The 14,474-nt window shown below is 47.8% G+C and overlaps 1 protein-coding gene across 3 annotated transcripts; it reads left to right on the top strand.

Annotated features, from left to right (window-relative positions):
* The first annotated feature begins 744 nt into the window (after positions 1 to 744).
* Positions 745 to 12,139, top strand: CDK3 (cyclin dependent kinase 3). 3 transcript variants are annotated; one of them, XM_024101672.3, is made up of 8 exons: positions 745 to 799; positions 2,009 to 2,157; positions 3,425 to 3,502; positions 5,888 to 6,008; positions 6,938 to 7,108; positions 7,729 to 7,830; positions 9,585 to 9,788; positions 11,153 to 12,139. In XM_024101672.3, the coding sequence occupies exons 2-8, from the start codon at positions 2,030 to 2,032 to the stop codon at positions 11,276 to 11,278; spliced, it is 930 nt and encodes a 309-aa protein (XP_023957440.2). In that variant the 5' UTR covers positions 745 to 799; positions 2,009 to 2,029; the 3' UTR covers positions 11,279 to 12,139. The 3 variants fall into 3 exon arrangements, with proteins under 3 accessions (XP_023957440.2, XP_023957441.2, XP_065419502.1); XM_024101673.3 differs by having other exon boundaries at positions 791 to 980; XM_065563430.1 differs by lacking the exon at positions 745 to 799 and having other exon boundaries at positions 1,805 to 2,157.
* Positions 12,140 to 14,474: the final 2,335 nt, after the last annotated feature.

Raw genomic sequence — 14,474 nt, 5'->3', positions numbered from 1 at the left:
AGGAAGAGAACTGTGACTAATACAGTAAATGTGGCATAAAGAGGCCTCTTCCCTTTGCTGTACATTGGAATTGAGAGTCTCTTGAGGCAGCCTTACAGAATACTACAAGCCAAAACCAAATTTTTTTTTGGCCTGGTAAGTAAAAAAAATCCCGCCCCCCCCCGCCCCATCATCTTACTAAGGGCAGATAGAGTCTGCTTGGGCTGGTAGATGTTTGTTGGCCATTTTGCAAGGCATAAAGGCATTTATTAGTTATTTGTATTATGGTCGTGCCGAGGCGCTCTGGTCATGGACTATGACTCCGTTGTGCTAGGTGCAGTATAAACACGCCCCAAGGAGCGTACGCTCTGTCCTTACACAGTTCTCAGCTGTCCCTCAGCATGAAGGATGAGCCCCTAAGTGACTTGTTTCCCGGACAGTCGCTGTCGATCTCCCACTTTTATTATTATACTGATTTTGTTAGCAATTATACTTAAGATTGTGGAAAACGGGGTAACTAAATTGATCCCCCGTCATGTTACATTTCTTCCACTGCAATTTTGCTTGTGTCCCTTGTCTGGGTCGTCATCCTCCCCAGCTGGCTAACAGCTAGAAGGGTGTGAATGCCACTGGACAAAATTCTTTCCTCCTCTTACCTCAGCAGTGGCCAGCACCAGCCAGTGCATTTGATTGTAACATAGACACTATAACATTTTAAATGATGTCTCCCCCTAGTGGTCAAATGACCTGGGCACGAGAGTAGAATGAATTTTGACCCTTTGGCAACCCAGTAGATCAGCAGGAAGGCTACACAGAGAAGGTGAGATGAGCATGTGGGCAGGAGCATACAGTGGGCATGGAGAGGAGACAGCCATTTCACACTGGATGCAGGAAACTGAGTGCAGAAACTGCCCAGCCTGCATAGGAGGGGCTGCATATGCCTGCCTTAAAACCTACCCTCCAACCGCACAGCATTTAAGTTAAATATTGAAGGAAAGCTGGTATATTATGGCAAATCCATCTTTAAAGTATTAGATCTCTTTCTCCACAGGCTGCAGGGGCCAGTTTTCATGCAGAAATGCTAGCCATAGACATATAGGGGGAAGAGCAATACAGTAATTCTGGCCCATTACAAGGGACACGGTTGCAGCTGGACCATTTTCTACAGGCCATCAGAGTCGGCTTTAGGAAATTTAATACAGGGAGGCCTGGGGCTACTCGGGGTGGGAAAGGACAAATGGTTTTACACCTAATTAGGAGACTGTTGGTTGAAAATAGAGCAGATGGTATTGAACTGTTAAGAGGTACATAGCAGTAATACTTAGCGCTAATAGGGCTTTTAATTCATAACTCATTCTCTCAGCCCCCAAGCCCATTTAACAAAAGGGGAAGGAGAGGCAGGGTGAGTAAGTGGCTTGTTCAAAGTCACAGGAAGAGACCGGCATCTCTGAGCGAGAGATTGATCTTAGATGGTCAGGATCAGTCCAGTCCTCTGACTACTAGTCATTTTCTCCAATGTATTCGCCTAATAACTGTATTATTTAATTCAGGAGGGGTATTTAGTTACTGATGTGTGCATTAGAAATTGAACCCAGGGTATTTGAGAATTGCTTGAGGCACTGGACTGAAACAGCTTGGAGGTTTTGCATTGGAGGGCAAGCATCTTCCCTGCCTCTGTATAGTATGTAGCACAGCTTGGGATGTGCACATTTGTTTATAGAGTAGCACTGCCATGAGACATGCCTTGAGGCTCTTGTTTGGATGCCTTTAGGCTGCTGAATGTGGTTACACTGTGGGGTATTATTAAAGGGAGTTGTCTTTGCAGGGGTTAGGGAACGGATGGGATATTGCGATGGAAAGGGTTTAATGCAATTGCAGTACCTTTTTCCATCCAACAATACCTTCAGTTTCTGGGATGTTCATTGAAAGGCGGGGCCTGCTGGTACTCTGAAGCAGAGGGCAATGTTAAAATGTGCGGGACTGAAATGGCAAAGTGGGACTCTGACTAATGAATGGAGGAATGTTTCAGTGACAAGCCTGCCGACGGACCATGGACACGTTCCAGGATGTGTTCCAGAAGGTGGAGAAAATTGGGGAAGGCACTTATGGAGTGGTGTACAAGGCGAGGAACAAACGAACGGGCCAGCTGGTGGCTCTGAAGAAGATCCGTCTGGATTCGTGAGTGTCCACGCTCCCAACCAGGGTCCAGCTCACACATTCCACCTCAAAGCCAGAACTCTAGGGTCATGCCAACGCTAGGGTTTGAAACCGTGTCTGAAATGTTTACCCAACACAGCTACTGTTGTAACATGGTTAGGCAACCCACATCACAGCATTAAGAAGCCACGATAGTGCCCTGCTGTGCCTGTCTGTAGCGTAGTCAAGGAGGGAGGGATAGCTCAGTGGAGGGAGGGATAGCTCAGTGGAGGGAGGGATAGCTCAGTGGTTTGAGCATTGGCCTGCTAAACCCAGGGTTGTGAGCTCAATCCTTGAGGGGGCCACCTAGGGATCTGGGGCAAAATCAGTACATGGTCCTGCTAGTGAAGGGAGGGGACTGGACTCGATGACCTTTCAAGGTCCCTTCCAGTTCTAGGAGATAGGATATCTCCATTAATTAAAAAATTAAATAGTCTAGACCTCTTAGGATCAAAACCTGGTCCAGAAAGGAGCAGCAACCCATACCATCTCCAGTCAAGCTTGAAATGGTAATCAAGCACAGCTGTGTCCAAACCATACTCGAGAACCATCATCTAGCCAGACCAGTTTGTGCTGCACTGTAGACAAGCCCTAACCTTCCTAACTGCACACAATCCTCACCCCTCATTCAAACTTACTGATCAGCATGACAAGCTAAGAGCTCCCCGCCAGGAATGGGAAACGCGCCTCAGTCTGAGAACAAGCATTCTAAGATAGCCTGTGCCACAGAAACTGGCTTGTACACTCCTTGTCCTAACATTTCCCTCCGCATGCTCCTTCTCAAGCTGGTCTTAAAGCAGTTCTCTCCCTAGCATGGACAGCCTCAAACCAGGGCCAACACTTGTTGGAACTTGGCTCGGCCTACTCTGTGCATGCCAGTGGGACAACCAGGCTGGCTTAGGGCTCTCACTTGGCCGTATAAAGAGAGGCCAGATTTTCAGGCGCACACCTCACCCACAATGACATGTATGACTGAGCGCTGGCCCCAGTTATGTGTGCTGAGCACTTGAAAATCTGATCCTGCGCTCTCCTAAAAATCTAGGCCTAAGTTGTCTAGATACATATGGAGAGGGTCCTAGATCGAGAAACCTTATATTTTCTGTCCTAAGCCCCTGTGAGTATCCACCAAAAAGAAAGGTCAGAAAGGAAGACGTCCGTGAGCCACATGACTAGCTGAATTGGCATTTACTTGCTAATATCACCCCAGGAAATAATGGGGAATGCAATAAAGTCTGTTTTTCTCCCATAGGGAGACAGAAGGGGTTCCGAGTACAGCAATCCGAGAAATCTCTCTGCTCAAAGAACTTAAGCATCCAAACATAGTGAGGTAAGAGAAGCACTCAGTCTGGCCATGGAATTGGGGCGGTCGGGTCATTGCAATACGACTCACTCACTACTGATCAAGTGCAGTTGTGTCAAGCTGAGGAGCATAAGGATGTTAACCAACGTCTCCCAGCTTTGTGTGTGCCAAGTAAAAGGGTTGTTGATTAAAAGGAAACGGACAAGGCATTTCTCAGTCAGTCACGTATAAAAAATCGTTTTCTGCTCGCCCTTTGCCCTAACCACTGACTTAGCTATTTTTCAAACAGTAAGTGCCTATCAAAGTCCCTGAGTGTTATTCAGAGTCATTACCCTGACACAGGGCAATGGAAAAGGCCACAGTTCCAGTTGATGGGTTATATTTTTAGACACAGCCACACATTAAGAAGTGTGTGGAACTTAAAAATCAGATGAACAATCCCTGTGAACAGTGTGAATTAGCGTTCAAAGTGGAGCAAATTTACAATTTCGTAGTCGTCTTGTGTTTCTTTTTCCTTCTGCGGTTGCATTAGTGCTGAAGAGAATTTAATGGCCTTTTTCTCCATTGAGCATTTTAAACTTTGTTTTTCCCCTGGAAATTTCCTTGGTGTTTTTTGTTTTTAAACTTGGTCACCTTGCCGAGCTAATGGAGAAGATGACGGTGGCTGCGAGACTTTTGTGGAGAAATTCAAATGCAGGAAACGTGATGTAAAAAAATGTGTCTGGGTGTTGACAATCAGACACCAAATAAACAGAAATGAGATAGATGGCCAAGGAAACCGAATGCCATGCTTTGGCTATGAAAAACAACAGGGTGTCTTACAGCAGGGCTCCAACTCTCGGGGGGTTGGTTAACTTCGCCCCTTTTCTCAGCATGAGCCAGCACTGCCTAGCTACAACCAAGCTTTCCTAGTCAAGGCGTGCTCCTTTCTGAAAGACCTTCCCAAGCAAGATTTCCTCTCCCCTCCTTAAAATCCAGGCCAGAGCTGCAGCTCTGGAGTGGCTGTTTTGGAGAGCAGCAGCAGAATGCTGCAGATCACAGTTACCCTTCCAGCTAGATTCAATACATCTACACTTCACTGAAAAAGCCACAGGCCGGCCCGGGTCAGCAGACTCGGGCTCATGGGGCTATAAAATTGCAGTGTAGATGTTCGGGCTCAGGCTGGAGCCCAGGCTCTGAGAACCCGCGCCGGGGGTGAGGGTCTCAGAGCCCAGGCTCCAGCCCGAGGCGGCACATCTGCACTGCAGTTTTACAGAGCTGCAGCCTGAGCCCTGGAAGCCCAGGTCAGCTGACCCAAGTGCCAAGACTCGGTGCATAGGCGCCGACTTATTCTGGCGCCGGTGGTTGCTTGACCCCCATCGGCCCCCGCCCTGACTCCACCCCTGCCCCGCCCCCATCCCAACCCCTTCCCCAAAGTCCCTGCCCCAACTCTGCCTCCTCCCTGTCCCCATTCAACTCCTTCCCCAAATCCCCACCCTGGCCCCTCCTCTTCCTCGCCTCCTCCCCTGAGCGCCCCATGTTCCTGCTCCTCCCCCTTCCCTCCTTGCTATAGCTGTTTGGTGGTGACAAGCGCTGGAAGGTAGGCAGAGGAGCGGGGATGGGGCGCGCTCATGGGAGGAGGCGGAGGTGAGGCGGGGCAGGGTGCTTGGGTGCCGGTGGGTGCAGAGCACCCACTACTTTTCCCCCATGGGTGCTCCAGCCCCAGAGCACCCACAGAGTCGGCGCCTATGACTCAGTGCTGTGGGATTTGTATTGCCGTGTAGACATACCGATAGATTCCAAGGCCAGAAGGGACCATCGTGATCATCTAGTCTGACCTCCTGTCTAGCACAGGCCGGAGAACTTCCCCACAGTAATTCCGAGAGCAGAGCTCCCATCTGGATTTAAAAATGGTCAGTGATGGAGAATCCACCATGACCCAACTAATGCATATTGGCTACATTTTTGCTTTCATCAGGCTGTCCTTGTTCTTTTCAGGAATGCCCATTCACATGCAGGATGGTTTGCCACCCGCACCAAACTCTTCCCTCCAGTCTTACCAGATACAATGGGCCAGCTCCTCAACTGGCATAGCTCTGCCTTTCAATGGAGCTATGCCAAGTTACACAAATTGGTGATCTGGCCCTATTATCCCACTTACAAACTAGCTGCTGCTAATATAATGTAGAGAAGATAGATAATAGCTAGTAAGGCACAAGACGTTTCAAATAAATCCTATTCCATTCAGCTGCTGAAGAAAAGAACCTAGCAGAGGGATTGTGGGCCTGCTAGAAGAGAACATATCTATGTTACCCCCTGTCCTGTTCTACTGCTGTTTCATTACAGAAATAAGTATTGGTTTGGAGCACTGCTGTATAAAGCTGGTCAGGACTGTTTTTAATAAGACTGGGCATGGTTGTGTTTTGTTCTTAGGCTTCTAGATGTTGTGCACAGTCAGAAGAAGCTGTATCTGGTGTTTGAGTATCTGAATCAGGACTTGAAAAAGTACATGGACTCGTCCCGGACAGGGGAGCTCCCTTTAAGTTTGGTAAAGGTACGAAGTTTAGAGAAGTAAGAGTGCCACCTTGGCAAAATACCTGCAGGCGGGTAAGACTGTGTTTATACTTGCTGCCCTCTGCTGGATGGACCCAGAACTGCTCCGCTGTGTGTTAGACTTTATATTGATAGCGGAAATTGTTGGTAAGCTCCCGCAGAAGGCAGTGGGAGCGGTGAGTGCTCAGCACCTCTACAAGTCAGGCCCAAGGTGCTGTTTGATCTGAAAGATTCTAGACAGCATTGTCTGGTTCGTTAATTTCCCAGCCATTTCCAGACTTCTCAGCTTGTTTGACCAACAACAAAACAAGTGATGTTGGGGGAGACAGTCCAGGGAGCTACTGCTAATTGTTTTTATATTGAGCAACACGCTGCTGGCACTGGCAGTGACAGCACAGCGTGGACTTGACTCCTTCCCTCCCCAAGGCAGCAGGGATAGAGACGTGTCAGTGTATTGCTGGGTTGTGGTCAGAACCTCTGTCATGGGTTTGGATGGAGCTTGGGTGACAGTATCTGGGCTGTGGGAGAGAAGTTAAGAATATAAGAAAGGCCGTACCGGGTCAGACCAAAGGTCCATCTAGCCCAGTATCCTGTCTTCCGACAGTGGCCAATGCCAGGTGCCCCAGAGGGAATGAACAGAACAGGTAGTCAGCAAGAGATCCATCCCCTGTCGCCCATTTCCCAGCTTCTGGCAAACAGAGGCTAGGGACACCATCCCTGCCCATCCTGGCTAATAGCCATTGATGGACCTATCCTCCATGAACTTATCTAGTTCTTTTTTGAAGTTATACTGCAACCATGAAATATTTTCCATACAGCTGTTGGACACTTCCTTAATGAAGATCTACCGTATTTCAAAGGTTGTCATTTAAACCAGCCCAGTTTTCCACATTGTCTCATTGCATGGATGTCTGAAATCTCTCCTTTTAGAGCTATCTGTTCCAGCTGCTGCAGGGTGTGAACTTCTGTCATTCGCACAGAGTCATTCATAGAGACTTAAAGCCTCAGAATTTGCTTATCAACGAAGTGGGAGCCATCAAACTGGCAGATTTTGGTCTGGCTAGAGCCTTCGGGGTTCCACTGCGCACTTACACTCACGAGGTAATGGCTGTGTCCCATCTGATCTAAGGTGCCTTCACCTGGGTATCTTAGTGCCAATCTCACTCTCCGGTTTATCTCATCTGAATTATTTGATTCCTATGAAAAATAATGGTTTCAGAGGGGTAGCCGTGTTAGTCTGTATCAACAAAAACAACAAGGAGTCCTTGTGGGTTAGTCTCTAAAGTGTTACAAGAACGCCTCGTTTTTATGAAAAATAATGTAATCTATGAATTTCTAATATGCCCATCACTGTAAAATTTGTGTATCGGGCACTACAGTGGCCTGCACTGTTGATTAGATGCCACTTCCTGTGTGGTTGGAGGGGGCATAGATGGATGTTGTACATAAAGAATCTTTCCAAGCTGGACACAGCAGGAACTGTCCCTTGCTAAGAACAGAGAACTGTGTGTACCTGCCAAGGGAAACTAAACTAAAGAAGGGGTAGTCAATAGGTGGACCGTGGGCCAAGTCTGGACCACCAGATGCTTTTGAACAGACCCCAAAATTTTATTTACTTATCATTGTTTTTTTGTTTTTGTTTTTAATTTTCTTCTCTAGTCTGGACCTTGACAAAAAATTGTCTACCCCTGCAGTAATGCTTTTGTTTTGGTTTCTTGCAGGTGGTAACTTTATGGTACCGGGCCCCCGAAATCTTGCTGGGATGTAAATACTACTCGACTGCAGTGGATGTCTGGAGCATTGGCTGTATCTTTGCAGAAATGGTAGAATAGGTTTAACCATTTTCTAAGTGAATGGTCCCTTCTTTTTAACATGACATTCATGCTAACGCTTATCCATTTCTTACCCTGGTCCTGGATGGCACTGGGAGTTGTGACGGAGCAGGGAGCAGGGCAGATTTGACCTGGGAATGTTGCAGGGGGGTTGCAGTGGGGATGTGGGACTTCCCTTGAAGGAAGCTACCTGAGCTGTAACCTGAGCCAGGAAGGGGGGGGGGGGGGAAAGAGAGAATTAACACCTTCTGCCCGGGAGACTGAACAAAGCAGCGGGAGGAGTTTGGAGTTTAGTTTCGGTTGGGGCTGGGTGGTGCAACGCAGGGAACCCCAAGCTGGGGTCTAAGCTCCCTGAACCTCCCCGAGGGACCTAATTGAGGGGGTCTGGTCGTACCTACACGCTCGGCTTGAGACTGTGTTCCTGTCCTTAAATAAACCTTCTGCTTTACTGGCTGGCTGAGAGTCACAGTGAGTCTCGGGAAGAGGGGTGCAGGGCCCTAACTCCCCCACAATCCGCAACAGGAGTACACCACGGAACAGGCAGTTGGAAGTTGGCAGCTTCTTAATTGTGCATTCAGAGTAAAATTCACTCCCCGCAGGCAGGGCCCAGCACAACAACTAGCCACCACTTACAGCCTGTTTCTCTCTATAGGCACACTTAAATCCTCCAAAAATTGCCCTCTGCATTGGGGGAAATTTAACCTGGGCTGGCCAAAATGGGACGTATGGTCACAAGAGTCCCTTTTTTAAGCCCTGTCCTGGCTGTCCCAATATTTTTGGCAAAACTGGGCATTTGTCCCCTTTGCTCTTGTCAAGAACGAAGGGGACAAATACCTAGTTTTGCCAAAAAAGTGGGGTACAACCCCTAGCGGGGTGCAGAGGAACATGTGGGGGGAGAGTGGCAACGCCAGCCCTGCGTGGGAGGGCGGGCTCGGGAGAGCAGCTTGGACCGAGCCAGCCCCCTGTGGGTGGGCAGCAGGGGATCTTGGGCTGGCCCTGTACCTGGGGTAGAGGGGGGCTTTGGGTTGGCTCCACGCAGGTGGGCTCAGGCTGGCCCTGGGCTGGTGGCAGGGGGCGCTCAGGCCAGCCCCATGCATGGGGCGGGGAGAGGAGGGCCTCAGGCCGGCCCTGTGCAGTGTCCCGTTTTCCCTTTGGGGAAATATGGCCACCCTATTTTAACCTCAGTGCTTGGATAGCTGCTGCTAAGAGCTGGGTGCAGCAAGAAGACTGCATTACAGAACTCATGTCCACCTGCGCCTGAGGTTCTCACACTGTGGTCTGCAGAGAGCTGGCATGTCATCTCACGTGCCAAAAAGTCTGGATTCCTTTAAAAGCAGCTTGAAACAAGGAGAAGATGGACCTAGCTTCCACCACTAGGGCCTGCTGCCACATTAGAGGGGCAGAAGCAGAGGATGCCCTCAGGGATCAGAGCCATCAATGGGGAGGTTGCTGGTGCAGCTGGACAAAATCTGCAAGGGGAGCGGAGAAGGGGAGCAGGTGTTTGTACATATATCAGAGAGAGGAACAGAGCCCGGAGTGGGGGTGGTGGAATGAAGAAGACAAGCAGATGCAATGTTATTTAACTTTCCCATCACTTACTGTATTCTAGACAGTCACTAAACACTTCCCTAGCGTTACTTTGCCATGGAAGGGTTGCCCTATATCGGGAGATGAACGTTATTCTTATTAGGGAATAATGTGAAGGAAACTTAATGGCCTGGATCTGGTGCTTTGGTTGCTCCCAGGTGACAAGAAAAGCCCTGTTTCCGGGGGATTCTGAAATTGACCAGCTCTTCCGGATTTTCCGCACCCTGGGCACGCCCACCGAGGCAGCGTGGCCGGGGGTGACCCAGCTTCCCGACTATAAAGGAAACTTTCCCAGGTGGGCGAGAAGAGAGATGAAGGAGATTGTTCCGAACTTGGATCGGGATGGGCGAGACTTACTGGCGGTGAGTTCTGAGCCGGTGTTGGGGGGGGCTCAGCTCTTGCCAATAGGGCAAAGGGGAGCACGTGTTCAGCTGAAATGACAAATCGCAGGTCAAGTGGTGTGTGTGTTGTGCCTCACCCCTGAACTGTGCTCTTGTATTTTGGATCCGCTGGACACAAAAGTTCCCGCATAGGAGTAGGGATTAGTTCTACTGGGCTCCACGTACAAATTGCTGGAGGAAATTCTCTGGGTAAAATACTGTGCTATGTAGGCGGTTACACTATGATTGTAACAGTCTCTTTTGGCCGTAAACGCTATGAATCTTTTCTATTCAGGTTCCTGTAGCACATGCAGCTCTGTGGTATCTGAGCACCTAAAAAGATTCAGAGGGCCGGAGTAGTGGGGTGATTGATTGCTGTTTTTCTCTTCTAACGTCCCTCCAATGTCTTCCACACTGAAAACGGACAAACTTGAGCTGTATGTGTGACGACTGCACCTGGAATGTTGTTCTTAACAACAGATTCCCAGCCCCATTTAGCATCAGAGCTAGTAACGTAGGTTGCTAAGTGCTACATAGTAGCTGTGGTGCAGGATGGATGTATATTGATAAATCTCAATACACATTCATGCTGTAGTGTTTTTTCCCCTTAGTAAATAGAGTAAGAAAATCTTGCAGTCATGGAACAGCTGTTTAAAACTACACTTAGTAGAACCCTCTAGGAAACATAGGCTGATCGAAGGGATTTCACCATTTACAGTGTTCCTTTGCCTGGGATTTTTTTATCCAAGATGGGTTATTGGGCAGTGATTTACCGGGGGGGCGGGGAGGGGAAGGGGGCGGAGGAGTTGTGTACTATGAAGTACAACTGCAGCAGCGTGGCCAGCGTGCTTGTCTGGAACAGACTCCTACCCTGCACATGCTTAGGGCACAAGGTGCCGGCTCTGATCCAACTCAGGCAAGGTCTATGACCGCAGCCCATAGAGGACTTTTTGGGCTGCCCTCCTTTTTCTAAATATTTGGGAAACCATGTAGCTTGGTGGTTGGCCACCAGCCTGGGGACTAGCAGGTCTGGGTTCTGTACCAAGCCCTGCTATTCTATGTCCTTAGGTGAATCACATCTCTGGACCTCAGTTTCCACATCTGGAAAATGGGGATATCAATCTCTAGCTACTCAACTTGGATATTGCCACACCTGATTAAAGTCAGTAAAGCCCTCTTGGGCTGTCAGATAAAGGCACCATATAATAATTGGTTCTCTTTGGAGGCCAGAGTCTAGCAGAGGAGAAGCGGCACTGACTTGAGCTATTTGAAAGCTTTTGCATTTGGTTCAATTAAACATCCTGCTTTAAAAATAAAACCCCAAATCCTCTTGGTTTTCTTTGCAGCAATTGTTACTGTATGACCCCGACAGGCGCTTTTCAGCTAAGGCAGCCCTCAACCACCAGTACTTCTTCTGGCAAAGCCCCCATGACCCCAAAGACCAGCACATGCTGCAGAAACACTGCAGCTGAAAGGACCCAGCGCCTCTGGCCGCCTGTATTCCTGATGCTGAGCTCTGTGCATCAGTGCATTTACCCGCTCCAGTGGCTGAGCAGGGAGGCTGGCTGGGGTTGAAATGCCTCCATATTACAAAGGAACTTGGAGGGAAGTGTTAGTTCTCATTTAGACAGAGGTGTTTGGATGCTCTCAGCCCATTGCTGGGGGTATCTGTTAGGGCCGTTAGAGCCTTCTTGAGGTAGTTGTTACATGTGATAGGGACAGGCCTGATGGCACCATCCATCAGCCTATAATACTGACTGGGGGACACTAAATTCTCACACTGGAGGGCAACTTCAGAATCCTTGTCCCCTGGGCTGGGAGCGTAGCGAAAGTGATGGTTGGTGCAGTGTAGCTTGTCTGTCCTTTCAGCACCCAGTCCTGGCTGTGGTTCAGATAGCCCATTGCAAAGAGATTTGTCAGCTTCCCTCCCTGCATCAGGCAGTGCTTGACCTAAAGCAACGGGGAGAGTCTACTGCATACAGCCAGGAGCGTCGCTGTTTATTGCTATTAAAAAGAAGAGGGGCTGTTAGTATAAGACTTTGTGTTCAACTGTTTAAGAATTTTAGAGTTTTAATTCCTAGTTAAACAGCAAGTGAAAATATCTTAAGAATGATCTTCATCGTGCGCGAAAGAGAAGCCAAAGGCTCCCGCTATGGCAACGTGTGAAGTCGCAGTTCTGGAGAACACGCCCTTTTGTTGTCCAAACGAAAAAAGTTCAGTCACTTGGGTTGGCTTTGACAATATTTGACTGTTTAGCTTTTGAGTGATTTAGCACCAGTTTTTGATGCAGTTGTGGGACTTCTCTCCTCCAGTAAAGAAAATACATAGAATTTGTTCCTAAGTCTTGGTTGTTTATGTTATAGGCTGCTCAATTGTTTAGCCACCCCCTGGACCCGGCTAGTGATGGAATCTGACAATCTCTCATGTATGCCAAAACCTCGACCTGTGTCTACAGCACCGGCCTATCCAGCTGGTCCATTTCTTTATTACAGGCCTTCTCTTTTCCCTTTGTCACCTTCTTCATTCTTTCTTCAGGTCAGAACTGTCAGATGCTGAGGCATCAGATAGTGTTTTGTGGAATAATGGGCAGAGAACAAAGATATTGCTGCTGCAGGGAGAAACTGAGTTTCTTTTAAATAAAAGCTGGTATGAGTTTGTTTTATTTTCTGAAATACTCTGAAGACAGATGAGTTACTTTGTTCCATATTTTGTTTTCCCACCTGCCTTAAAAAGGGGGCTGCAGAGACTCTGATAAATGAATTAAACAGCATTACTCTATGGAGATCTATATCCTCTTTCTCCAGCTGTTGAAGGTAACTGTGGTGAAATAGCAGTGGAACACTGAATCAGCAGCTCATCATGCTATCTGGGTACAATTTTGTACTCTCTTTTGCAATATTCATAACAGATATCCCTACACCTCTTTCAGCATTACTCGGGGAGGGGGGGGGGAGCTATATTGTCTTTCTCCAGCTGTTGAACGTAAGTGCGGTCATGTAGTTGTGTAACACTAAACCATTGGCCTTTTCTTTCCCCGTACCGATCCATCTTGTACTTACAGTGCAGATTTGGAGGCTAGCAGGGATATCTAAACCCTCTCATTCCTATCACTGGATTTTAAAAATCCCAGAGAGACCAGATAGGTGAGGTAATATCTTTTATTGGCCTAACAGAAATTGGTGCAATAAAAGATATTGCCTCACCCACTTTGTCTCTCTAATGTCCTGGGACCAACATCGCTACAACACTGCAAATAAAACAACGCCTTGTCAAAAGACCTCATGGAACAGCTGCCTTAGAGTTAGGCAGGTCACAGTCAAGGGTTACTTTCAGATTTGCTCATTCCTAAGGAATGAGAACTGCTAAATTCTCATTCATAGGGGTTGGAACTAGCACGCCCTGGCTTGAAGTGGTTTCCATCATACCCAGGGTTTACAGTGTGGTTCAAGGGCTCTCAGCACCCCCACTATACAAATTGTTCCAGCGCCCCTGTCCTCAATGCCGTTCTCCTAGGAAAGCAGCAGCTAAGACTGTTGCAAAAATTGTTGGTGCAAGGGTGTATTTTAGTGACATTTTATAGTCTAAGTGCTAAGCACTTGGAGAGGCAAAGTATTTCCTAGATATAGATGAATCGTGCCAAAAGAACTCTTTGCAGCTATTTATTCCAATTTTTAAATCAATTTGATTGGCCAATGCTGGGTTTGTTTTTAAGCAGTACAGGGGGAGTAGTACCTGTGTTCTCATCCAATCCTGGAGGCGAGACAATACCATGTGACTTATCTGACCCATCCCAATCAAGCAACACAACTTGAATTTCAAACATGAATGACGAATTCCTAGAGGAACGATGTGTGTCCATCACCCTCTGAATAGCAAATCTGAGAAACTTATGACCTGCTCACAGAAATTCCATGAAAAAGAAAAGAGGCAAAATCTGCTAAATAAGATATTAATTCCTGGGCCAGTTCAGAATTTGTTGCCAAATCTTTAGCTGGGGGGGAACCCCTGGCCCCGTGGAACAGATTGAAATACGGTGTGATGCTCACTGCTGAAATTCCAGGACCATGAGGTGGGGTGCATGAACCTGTTTATTGCCAATTCTGAGCAGCTTTGGGTCAGGAAAGTGCACTGGAGTCAGTAGCGCGATTCAGACCTAGTCCTTCTAAGGGGACTGCAAGGTGAACATAGTACACCAGACTGCTTGATCAGCTTCCTGCCTCTAAACCATTTCCCCCATCCTATTACTCCTGACAGTAAGTCGGAGGGAAAGTTATACAGAGCAATTAAGTAGGCACTTAAGTTACAAAACTCACAAACATTTAATTACACTGTATTCCCCAAACTTTCATCAGCCCTGAGGAGCAATTATTTAACATTTTTAGAGCAGTACCATGTCCCCTTAGTGAGCTGGGAAAGGGAGCAGCATAGGGGTGAATGGTGCTGCAGTTTTTTAGCCCTTTCCGACAGTTGATTAACTGAAAGGAAGGTTGACTCACCTGTCTAGGAAAGCTCAAAGGTTGCAGTACCGTTACACTGTCTGCAGAGGAGAACCATAGCTTCATGAGTTGCAAACCATGGAGAAATGGTTGTTAGAGTTGTTATACAGCTGCTGGAAGACAGAAGGAGGCTACCTGAGGCAGCTTTAGAGAGCTAGCTACTCTGATTGGC

Source organism: Chrysemys picta, chromosome 12, assembly GCF_011386835.1.
Source record: "Chrysemys picta bellii isolate R12L10 chromosome 12, ASM1138683v2, whole genome shotgun sequence".
In the NCBI taxonomy this organism is placed as follows: Eukaryota; Metazoa; Chordata; order Testudines; family Emydidae; genus Chrysemys; species Chrysemys picta.
This window is presented reverse-complemented; position numbering and strand designations above follow the sequence as displayed.